General features: G+C 40.9%; 1 protein-coding gene across 1 annotated transcript in view; it reads right to left on the bottom strand.

The window, feature by feature from the left end:
- Positions 1 to 12050, bottom strand: part of LOC122087901 (phosphatidylinositol-3-phosphatase myotubularin-1-like) — a gene marked incomplete at its 5' end in the record, with an annotated part of 30968 nt that continues 18918 nt past the window's right edge. Inside the window, 6 exon segments of the mRNA XM_042657031.1 lie at positions 1 to 1170; positions 1665 to 1944; positions 3751 to 3815; positions 3922 to 3981; positions 9760 to 9990; positions 11366 to 11450. Coding sequence (XP_042512965.1) covers positions 655 to 1170; positions 1665 to 1944; positions 3751 to 3815; positions 3922 to 3981; positions 9760 to 9990; positions 11366 to 11450 — 1237 coding nt within the window.

Below are 12050 nucleotides of genomic sequence, written 5' to 3' on the forward strand. Positions count from 1 at the left end.
TCAATTGTGCATTCGATCAGATCATGTTATTAACCATCAAATCAACCTGAGCCTCGGAGTTACAATGAAAACAAGAATTGTCCTTATGGGGCCAAACTGGCTATAAATGGGATTCAGAAATTTACAAATAATTTGAACTCATTTTGTACAGACAAGAAATTTCAATTATTTGTAAGAACCATGACTCCACTACAAGCTCTGGCTGTACATGCCTATTGAAGGTACCTGCAAAAGTTGGGCCACCAGTATTTTTATACTTCACAATAGTGGGCTAAACCCCTTTTTTTCACCCTCCCCCTGGCTTCATTTCTCAGAAAATGTCGATATTGATTGGTGGCCCTCCGGTGGCTCTATAATTTCTGTACATAAAATTAACAAGACCCCTTCCAAATGCCAGGGCAATCAATGGTTTCTTTGAAGCTATCTTCTCATCTCAACTGAGTTGGAACAAAAGTAAGTTATTGCCCCCAACTATTCATTAGGGGGTCTTGCTTTTCTTTCTGTTCTTCTTGTTGTTCTTGTCCCATCCAACAACAAGAACTCTATTGGATACAGCTGCAAAAGCTCATATCCTTGAATGGATTATTCTCTTTGGCAACGTCCCCTTCGGTGAAAGTACCAATGAGACAAGGTTAAAAGAATAGGGGAGCTTCTTTATTCTGATCCAAAATAACAATCGTTGATAGAAAGCCGATCAAATGCATCAAAGTTGGCCTTTAATCCAACAAATTGGCTTCCTAGCTGTACACAACCAGCATCTGGCCACTTGCAACTACCCTCTCTGGTACGTAATGGGCAGAGAGATTCACATGCCCGATTAACTGGACTTCGGGTAACAGTATCATCTGCCATAAGTGACAAGGACACAGAGAGATCCAATTTCTCCTCCCACTGCTCATTACCATCTAAGTCCCTCTTTGAAGTATACATGAATTTCTGCTGTAGTTCAGGTCCAGTACCGATATCCAAGGAACAGTCACCACTACTTGAGAAGTGAACCTTGCACCCAAGTGACTCAATTGCTCGTTTTATGGCTGCACTCTCCTTGCATGCCCCCTTAGCCAAGTCCACGGCTGAGCTGCTGAGCTGCTTCTCCTTTTCTAGTTCTGAAGTCAATGAATCCATGCTGGCCGTGATGTCTATAACCTTCCTTTCTGCCACTTCTTTCATCTGAACTCTCCGAAGCCAAAGGGAAAGAGAAAAAAGAAGAAAGTTAAGCACATCAGCAACTTCTGGAATCATATTTAAAATACCTATATAACTGTCACTACCATGTAAAGCTTTAGAAGCTACTGCAACACATTAAATGCAGAGTAGTGTATCAGAGTCTATGAAACAGAGGTTTCTATTAACCACTCTGCTAGTTGCTCACTCGTGCATATATTGGGCCTTCCCATACAAGTTCATCTACTATGCATTTTTTTGCAAATATTGATAAAGGTTTCTTAAGAAGTGCAAGTTCATTAATGTGGTAATCCAAGTATGCAATTGGTAATGAATTCTAGCCCGTTGCGGTACCATTTGAAGGAGTCAGACTGATGCATAACCAATATGAAGCCATCAATCTATATTGTGCTCTTAAATATAGTTTCACAATGTAATGCATAGCATTTGAAATTGAGAAGAAACTGGCAAGGAGTAAGGCGAAACATGAACATTATTACCTTCTGCGCTTCACGAAGCTTTTTAGCCATGATTCGGTGGTGAGCATCAATTTCACCAGCTTGCGCTTCAGATGGGCAGGCCCACCGAAGATGGAATTGGGGCCATAGTGTTGGAGCCAAAGCTGCTGCCGGAGGTAATAGTGGACCCTCATGTTTCAATGGATCATAAAAGGGATTACAGTGTGCATGAGAGCTTCCATCAGAAACACGCAAATCAGCTAAGTATGCCCACAAACACCCACAAGCATCCAAAACCCTAGCCTGTTGCCTCTCCTTTTCACTGTGGTTTAACATAAATCATCAGAGAAAGGATTATACAATCACTGAGCTATTAGTTGCTTGCTGCACTAGAATGTTATTGATAAAGAAAGTAACAGGAAGTGACAACTCCAGCCCTAATTGAAACAGCAATGTTTACTAAGAGACAAAAGCTCTCGAAATTCTAGCTCAGAATGTAACACTCTTTATGTCAAGTATACTGATATTCATATTATAAGCGCACATTTTTTTTAAAAAAATTTGTATGTGCATGTCCAGCATTTTTTTAATTTTCTTTTCATTTGAATCATGTCATTAAAGAGACTTAACTGGTACACAATTGCCAAAAGAAATTTCAGCCATGATTTTCTAACATAAGTTAGTACTTGATATTGCAATCTGTAATTTCTTTATTTATTTCTAATAATATGCATACCTAAGGAAACCTAGAATTTGCATGAGGCAATTACTCAAGCTTTTGTTACACCACTTATCCTAAAAACTTGAGCTGTTAGGTTAAGGGCAAAATACATATCAACACGCCCTCGCACGTGCAGGCCTGAGGTACCTTGCTCCCAAAGCTCGGGCCAAGAGAGAGAGAGAGAGAGAGAGATGCTCCCATACACACATCGCCTTGCACGTGACACGTGACATGCACTCACACAGAAACACTATACAGCACCAAGGGGAGAAAGTGTCGAGGAACCCCATTGCACTTCCCAGGGACCGAACACTTGACCCCCCTGCTCTGATACCATAATGTTACAACCGCTTAACATAAAAGCTCGAGCTGGTAAGTAAGGGGGAAAAACAATGTTTAATCAACAGCTTTGCATATAAAAACATCCACCTAACGTTAACAAATAAAATGTAAGAATTCATTCTTGCTCAAGAGATTCCTCTACAACCTGGAATACCAGGTCGACACTTCTATAATCCAGTGTTGCAAGGGATTTCCTCTATAACGTTCACACTTCTGTAATCCAGTGGTGCGCCCCCTATACATAGGGGTGAGGACAAGGAACCCAAGGGTATATTGGGAAATACAATGGTGACCCAAAATGCATGAATGCAATTAATATCCAAGATACCTAAAGTTGTTCTCACACCAAATGAGTGGCAAAAGCATGGAAGAAAATCCGCAAGAGAATTTCTACAGTACCTGAAGATGCTCACACACCCAATGAGTGGCAAAAGCATGGAAGAGAACCATAAGGGGCAGTAAAAGATAAACTCTGGCATCCCATGTTGAAAGCCTAGGATGGCCCCCAATTTTTGAAAGTACATGACCAGACTACTCGTCCCACTCACATTTTTTAATCACAAGTTAAGACTAACACTAAGTTCTCTCAGATACTCAGATGCATTACTTCCACACATCTATTCCAATAATATTATCAGGCAAGCTCACTAAAGATACTTAGGTTTTCATTGCACAATCTATTCCATGAGGCATGACAGTTACTATAGTAATTGTCTTATTAATGTTTCCCACTAAAAAGAAATATTTCAGTAAATATCACTAAAGATGCACATCACCTTCATCAACCTAGTGCCAAACCATGGGTAACATCCTCCTCAATAACTCCATCTTTTTGTGAGTAAACCAAGGTGAGTCACTCGGGGGTTACATATTGGCAATCAATCTTAGCTAGTGTCTTGTTCCAGATGTCCCTTTAACAAATATCTTAGACCAATTCATTGTTAAACAGATAGTTTTTATACATTATCAACCATAACCACCTTATCAACTCATCTGCTTCAATTTTAGCTCGCAGAATTTAGAAGCAAGGAAAGATTTTGAGTCAAAAGTTCAAAAAAGTATTACCTGTTGCATAAGAAGTTCCCAAAACGACAAGAAAGCTGGCAGTCTAAGAAATCGACTAAGAAGGCCTGAGTTACCAATTTATCAACAAAGTAAGCATTTTGTTCTCCAAAAGTAAAGAGATAATGCAATGCTCTTTCATCCAAGCAAACACAAATATCACAGGATACATACCAAGGAGAACTCAAATGCAAAAGGATACATCCGCAATAACTGTGAAACGCAATCAACCCACTGTAGACCAAGATCCACAAACCATGTAAGCATTTAATTTCTGAAAAGAATGGAATAGTGCAATATATGCTAAATTCCAGGATTGATCTGATGTGTATTCAATGTAACAGTATAACTGATATTCATTTTCAAATAAGCTCTTAAAGCGAGGATAAGTAACATGAAATCAGGAGTTGAACAATTCACAACAAAGGCATAAAAACTTACTTCACTAGAATTCACAACATGTATATGCATATAAATACCCCCATCCGAAAGGGCAACCTTAGGCATTTTAGCCTTTTGTACCAGACAAAGATTGACAGATTCTCTCTAATTTGCAGTTTACTAGCATACCAAATGACAAAGAGAGGATCACCATTCAAGCTGCCTGAGGGTAGGAGTGGCAAAACCTGACAGGACCCACTAACCCAACACGAACACGATCTGATAGTTCCATGTTCAGGTTGGGGGTTTTATGGTTCATGTTAAACCTGAATGAGAGAAAATTCTCAGGTGAGTCAGGTCATGTTCGGGTTCACCCACTGTGACCCGAAATGACCCAAAATATATTTATTTTCAACTTTTAGTGATAGATATTTCCAATTCCACAATTAATGGTATGACAGATAATCTGCTGACGTGCACACATTTACAAAGAGATCTTGTATAATTTTTGTTTGGCCATGCTTTTTTAATTTGGCAATGCTAAGCTAACTAACCAAATGTGTTATCATTTCAAATCATGTGTGTTCGTGTCAAACTGAAAAGAAGAAAAAAAAGTTATGCTCATTCCAAGGTTGAATGACCTGATTAATTGTTGCGTTAATTTTTGGGTCGTCTTCGGGTTGGGATCCTTTTGACCCAAACACAAATTTGGCACGAATGCACAACATGACTTGAACCAATGCCACCCTTACCTGAGGGTCAGTTTGAAACTCTTTTTCTACTTGGCATTTTATTTTTTGCAAAGATGGTGGAAATGGTCCACCTACCACAAGATGTCTGTAGTCTACAGTACCAGACCATGATGGATTTATGACCCATTAAATCAGAGTAATCAAAGAATCAAGGCAATGCATAAGAGATGGGTTACATAAAATTTCATAGATTAATAAGAAAAATAAAAAACGCAACATATAAACATTGTACAGAGAATCATAAGTGAAAGCAATGTTCAGGATGACAGTGAACACCCTCCGAAGCCCAAAGTACCCACAGCCCACAGACAAAAGAAATAATTATACCCATATATGATCAGAAGACGTGCACATACATGTTTGTCATCATGAAGGTAGCATTCTTAATGCAATCTTTCCTTGCATAGTATTAGCATCATGAAACACAGGAAAGTATGGAGCTACATGTCACACAAACAGTGCACATGGTGATAGTGATGGAGACATGGGAAGGAAGCCCATGGAAGACGGGATGACTGTTTTCTGAAGGATGGTGTTCATTTGCAAATGTTTTAGCATTTGGAAAGAAAGGAATGCTCATGCCTTTCTAGCTAAGGAGAATTCAGCTACAGTTGTAGGGAAAGCAAAGATTATCCAGCTGGAGCTAAATAATTCCAGAATTTAGGGGGGTAAGTACTTTTATGGGTAATAATTCATTACCAAAGAAGAGAGAACAAAAGAGGCCCCAAAGGAAAGAATATAAATGGCATTATGCCTAAAGAAAAAAAAATACAAAGAAGACAGCACTAGAAGGAGTGCGGGAGGTTCCATTTTTCAACAATTAGCCGATTCCTAGGGGAGTCAAAACATCTGAAGGGCACTGAAGGAAGCTTGCATTTGACATTAAAGAAGATGGAATCCCAAATCTTCTGAAAGGAGTGAGAGTTGGAAGTCCATCTTCTGAGATTACGCTCCTACCAAATATGATGGATGGCAGCAGAGAGCACAGGCTTACCCACTCTGTCACAAATGGAGGAACAACCAAAGTCATATCAAACCAAATCCATTCACGCTGAAAAGGCAGAATCCTACGTCTGCAAAGCCAACAACTAGCAAGAACACCCTTCCAAAAGAGGCAATTGAAGAAGGGGTGATCCAAATCTTCAATAGCACTCCAGCGAAGGATGCAACAGGGAGCAACAAGAATATGCCTCTGGATGAGGAAGGACCGTGTGGAAGGTAGTAAGAGAGAGCACGCCAAGAAGAGAAACTATGGCGATTGGCAAGGGATGTGAGACTTGAACCACACCAGGTTGCACCAAGGAGCCAGGGTGCCTTGAACTCTTGTAAAATCCCAAGCTGATTTCAAATCGAAGAGACCCGAAGGAGCAGACCAAGAAACCAAATCACCTAAACCCACCGGCCTTCTGGGGATGCTAGGGAGGAAGGACCAGCTGGCTAGCTGGAGGGAGCCCAATCACCACCTGAGATGATATCAGAGACATGGTGAGTCTAGACAAGCCAGAGCTATAGATGAATCTGGCACCAACCAAATGAAGAAAAATACAAAGCCTAGTGGAAGAGCCATCATCAATCAAATAAGTAATAGAACCAATGGGCAATGGCAAGAGGCCTAAGCTTCAGAATCTTTCTCCAGACCCAGGAAGCATCTGAGGAAATGGGAGCCATCCAGATAGAGTATTATGCCGGTACCTTGAGTACACCAATCAACCCAAATACTTATATTTTTGGAAGCTAGCCTCTAAATCAACTTGAGAATACCAGCCAAATAGACATCTTTAATATATTTGAGACCTAGACCTCCCTCTTCCTTGGGGAGAAAAACAGAAGCCAATGAGATGTGGTGAAAAACCTAGCACAGTCAGCTCCTTTCCGAAGGAAAGAGCACAAAATAGCTTCAAGCTTATTGATTACTACCTTAAGGAGACCAAAGATGCCAAACCAATAGAGGTAGGACGACTAGGGGACCAACCTTATCAACTCAAGATGGCCTGCATAGGATAACAACTTGCCTTTCCAAAGCTAATGACTCTTTCTCATGAGATCAAGCATGGGAGTACAACGGTGAGCAGTCAATCTGGAGGGAAGCAGTGGGCAACCCAAGGTATTTTGACCAGAAGAGAGGCAAGGGAGAAACCAGTTATATCTTTAAGGGAAACCTTTACCTCTTTAGAAATATTCTAGAGACAGGAGGGAAGTGGGAGATCTCGTGGCCGCCATCGCCATCTATGTTACCATTGGTCCCTCCCTCCCTCCCACTGGACAATTTTGTCGAATCCCCAAATGTAGAAGATCTTGTCACTCTTTTCTCCATCTTCCTCACTAACCACTCCACCCCCCTCTCTTCTGTCATCACCCCACTAGCTCTCCCATCCTTCCTTCTGTAAACATCCATGAGTCTCTTTCAACTGAGGAAATAGCTCCCACTTGCTCACGTTCGCGGCTTCACCCTCACCTTCTCCACCTCTTGTCCTCCTCATGTGGAAGAAGCAACACCAGAGGCTCAACTAGAGTTGGGGTTACCAAGGACAAGAGCGGAGGAAGTGGAGGGAGATAGAGGTGCTGGTAGGGGGTCTTCTGATTCCATGGTAGCAGGGATGGAGGGGGTTCCGGTTGAAAAAAGATGGTTGGGGGAGGCATAATAGATGGAGGTCTAAATAGTAGAGCGGGAGCACTTCTCAAGGTAGTGGTCAGGCCTTGCAGGTGGTATTGTGTGGCGGAGACCTGTCAAAGTTGACAGATTGCTAGAAAGAAAATCCCTCATCGTCCTCAATAGCGACGGTGGAAGGCAGAGGGGCATTAACAGTAACTTCAACACAAATTTCTGGAAAATGCTAGATGGTCCGGTTTCTTTGTCCTTCCATATGAATAGGGCGGCTTTCCCAAAATAGAGCCCACAATACTAAGGCCCTCCTCACACTAAAGTGTAGAGGGAGCCTGGAAGAGAGATCTAGACAGGGATGGAGGTCAGGTCGAGCTTGTTCAATTGAAAATATCAATCTCATAGGAGAAGGATTGGCTTCCTCCTTACATTCCATGGACCACCTTCAAGGGCATGTATCTTATCTCCTTCATCTGAAAATTTGAAGATGAAGAATCCATTTCGAGCAGGTAAGTTACAAGAATACCCTAAACCTTCAATTGTTTGGATAGAGAGGTTTTGTCAATGGAGAATGGGGGGTGGCTCCCAATAAAATGCGCCACCAGGCAGCATTCCCACTTTCTAGGTTCATTCACGAGAATTCAATAGTAGTATTTAGCAATTTTAGCGGACCCAATAACAGAGGAAAGGAGGGGGGGGGGATGAAGTGCAGAGTGAGGCCTTCTCCTAAGTGAGACTTGGAATGTTCAAAGAGAGATGATCAGGCGAGGCCAAGGAGGGGACGGCAGGGGAAGAAGAGCACCGGGTACAGGAAGAGGTTGGGGAGGGGGAGGGGGAGGGCGAGGATCCTCGGGAGGTGGCGGCACCACCCCAAGGTGGCCAGACATGGGGGGTTAAAGGGTTAAGCGAGAGGAGAGGGGAGGGGAGGGTCAAGGGAGGGCCAGAAATACAATGTTTTCTTCATCTTGCGATTCTGAACATCTTAATCATTTATCCAACAGATGAAATATTTTCCCCATGGTATGGGTTTTTGTAAGGGGGTGAGTGGGAAGTTTTTCGTAGAGGTCCACTTTGGACCATGGTAATTGTATAGCACCCCATATGGTACATGTTGCTCTTTTTGGCTATATTACAAACCTTTCTAATAAATAAAGGAGGCAAAACCTACACATAATTATTCCATGTGGAAGTGTGATGTGACAATTCTGACCATCAAACATCAAGAGAATAGTTTGTAAAAGCTCGGGCTTTTAGGAAAGGCACAAAAGAATATATATCTACCCACCCTGCATGTGCAGGGCCACACATACATGGCTTTGCAAGCGACACCAAGACGTGGCATAAAGGCTATAGTGTGTAGGGCACAACAACACGCTCCACACCTACCAGGGATCGAACACCCAATCTCCTGGCTCTGATACCATGCTATAACCCCTTGTCCCAAAAGCGCAAGCTTTTAGGAAGATAACAAATGTATATCAATAGTCTGTATTGGCCAAATGTCAAAGTTCAGAAAAAGAGGTAATCATTCACTCCCATGAATTGGCATGTACCCTATTGTACTCCAAGCATTGGCATACACCCTCTTGGTAGTCCTGGATTTTTCAATGCCTCGTTCGCTTGATCAATTTCCATTTCAGCTGAAACTTGACATGTGAACGGGAAACCTTGGGCTCTAATTGCCTACAAAATTTCAACCCCTACTGACACTACATATGGAACAATTAGGTAGACCCTAGAAATAAATAACATGAAATTTAGTACAATAGCTACTAATAACCCTTTAGACTATGTAAATGAGACAAGAAGACTCATGATAGGCATGTATAAGTCTTCAACGAGAAGAAACTTCTTCTTTGATTGTGCATGTAATAGAACTTCTGACAACCATACAAATAGATTGAATAGAATGTCCAAGCACACAGAATATCCTTCTTGCACAGCACCACTAAGTAGTAAGTATTTATCAAAATATATGACCTTTTAGACTAGTACTAAATCATAATATGCATTGACTACACCAAGCACAAACTGCTTAGTTTGTGTATATATTTGTGAGAGGGGATCGAAACAAGGATTAAATCAAGCAAATCAGCATCTTTAACAGTTCAAACAACACCATAACCAGATTCCATAGTGGTCCAGTGGATGAACATATATAAATTCATGAGTATGATAAACATAATTTCAACATAGACACATATTATTGCTAGGTTATCAGGCCCAACTGAAAATGTAATACTTGCTCATGAATAGGCATCCTTGCATCAAACACACCTGCAAAAATATGGGAGAATAGTTGCTTGAATTTTGTGCATGTGATGACCCACTTGCTGGAGGTGTGACTGATGATCCTGATGGGTGCCGCACGGGTGACGATGGAAAGTTCCCAACAGAGGATTGCCGAGGTAATTCAATTGTCTTGTTATTGTTTCCTGATACTGTTGGCATTCCCATGCGGTCTGAAAATGGATGACCAAAAGCAAGCCAATCTTTCTCCACAAGTGCCTGTAAGATATTAAACTCAAACTAACATATCAGGCAAATGCCATAAATTTGCAATTCAAAGCTAAATCAGAATATTAATGGCTCAGACTTCATGTAGATGTGCTAAACTGCTAATGAATAAATGAGATGATAAGTCGAAGCAAATCAAAATACTAGGAGCTTTAGTATTCACTAACTTGACTCGAATAAGTCTTATTCCAAGTAATTGCCAATAGGGGACTTGCAGACACTGACGAAACACAAAAAAGATTTAGCTCTCTACCTTGGTTACACTCTTGTCCCAGGACTAAACCTAGCCAGATGGAATTATAGTGGCAATCAAAGACAGGCTTGGGCACACACTTAGAAGCAAGTCCTATGGTTCGATCGGGGTTGAGATGAAACGAGAAGTTGACCACTCAAAGCAAAGTGCCTATACCTTCCCTCCCCTCTTAGAAGCTTCTAAGTCCGTTCTCCCTCCTATCGAGTCTAAACCCACGTTTAAATGAGGTTGCATGCCCCAAAACTGAAAAAAGGGGGTGAGGAATTAGACAAAGATTATTTATTGTATCTCTAATGCTCTTCACCCTCATAACTAAAATGAGAAGGAAAAAAAAAAAAAGGGAAGTCTAACGCATCCGGAAATATGAAACTCTGTGATCGCCTCACCGGTCACAACATCATCCAGGCCTGGACATCCTGGACTACCCATCATGAACCCCAGGTTGCAAACGAAGCAGGCCACAAAACCCTTCCATATAGCCGTATAAGACTATACAATAATACTACAGAACAAGCCAGACTAAACTGAAAAATTACCCCACAACAACAAAGGGAACTCAGTAATTACCAATGGCTAAATAAACCCTGTTTCGCAATTGAAAATTAAATTTTCAAACCTTGCTAACAGGTCTGGCTAAAAAGACTAGCATGTGCGCACAAAAGAGGAATATTGTTTTCCAGAATGTCTTGAATATGATTCAGCTCAATTCACAAATCAATGAAGCTACACGAATCCTATCATATATTTCAGGTTGTATCTGCTGTCAACTCATGAATACTCATGTCTTGACTCACCACTTAGCTCATGTCAACTTGAGCCTCCGTCTTACTTGTCCCCTTCTAATGTTGCACCTTTCCAATCTTTAATCCTTCTAATGGCACATCAAATATTCTTCAATGCTACACATCCAAAAAAACTCTAAACTAATCTCATTTTATAACCTATTATTGCTACAAATAAGTTTTCTAAAAGGTCCTACCCCTAAATTTAGGTGTATCTTAGGTATCAAAGAGGAATAAACAAGCTTTTTGCAACTTAGCAAAATAATGTCACATGAAGTTAGCTGTTGCCTGTAGCTAAATATTAGAATTCAGCGGTGGTTACATTTTATACCTGAAAGCCCTTAAATGTCCGATAGTATGGATCAAGCAGCAAACTAGCAAGTGAAACCAACTGGGTTGTTCGATCCCATCCATCACTGTCCAAACCAACAAGCATGCCAACACAGTCAAAAGCTAGAATTTTGAAATGGATACATCTACAAAAATAATAATAATAATAGAAACACCACAAAGTAAGCAATGTGCAAAAATAAGTGACTGTAATAGTATCTCAGTAACAAAAAAATGTTGAAGGTTTAGCAGCCGAAAAAATTCATAAAAAAAAGATTTTGGAGGGGGGGTTCACAGATAAGTGTGTCCTACAGCCCTCAGAACAGCAGACAGGATGGATAGTTTTTCCCATACCTCCATGGAGGAGCACAAAAAGAATGATTATTAAGCCCAGCCATGTTAATGATGATTAAGCCCAGCCATGTTGATAGTGCTTAACCTGACCAGTATTGTTCATGTATGTAGTAGGAATAGGCTAGGACATAGGCTCATGATGGGAAAAGAATGAAGCTAAAAGCAGTTATGCCTATAGCTTGCCGAGACAGATTTTTTAACTCTACTCGTGGAGTCATTTAAATAAGAGGCCTTATCTAAATAAAATAGTAAAAATATATTGTATCATCTGGTTTTCGAATGCTAAGTGCTTGAATAGATAGTGATACTGCAATTGTATTTATGTTACTAAG

This window comes from Macadamia integrifolia, chromosome 9 (genome assembly GCF_013358625.1).
Source record: "Macadamia integrifolia cultivar HAES 741 chromosome 9, SCU_Mint_v3, whole genome shotgun sequence".
In the NCBI taxonomy this organism is placed as follows: domain Eukaryota; kingdom Viridiplantae; phylum Streptophyta; class Magnoliopsida; order Proteales; family Proteaceae; genus Macadamia; species Macadamia integrifolia.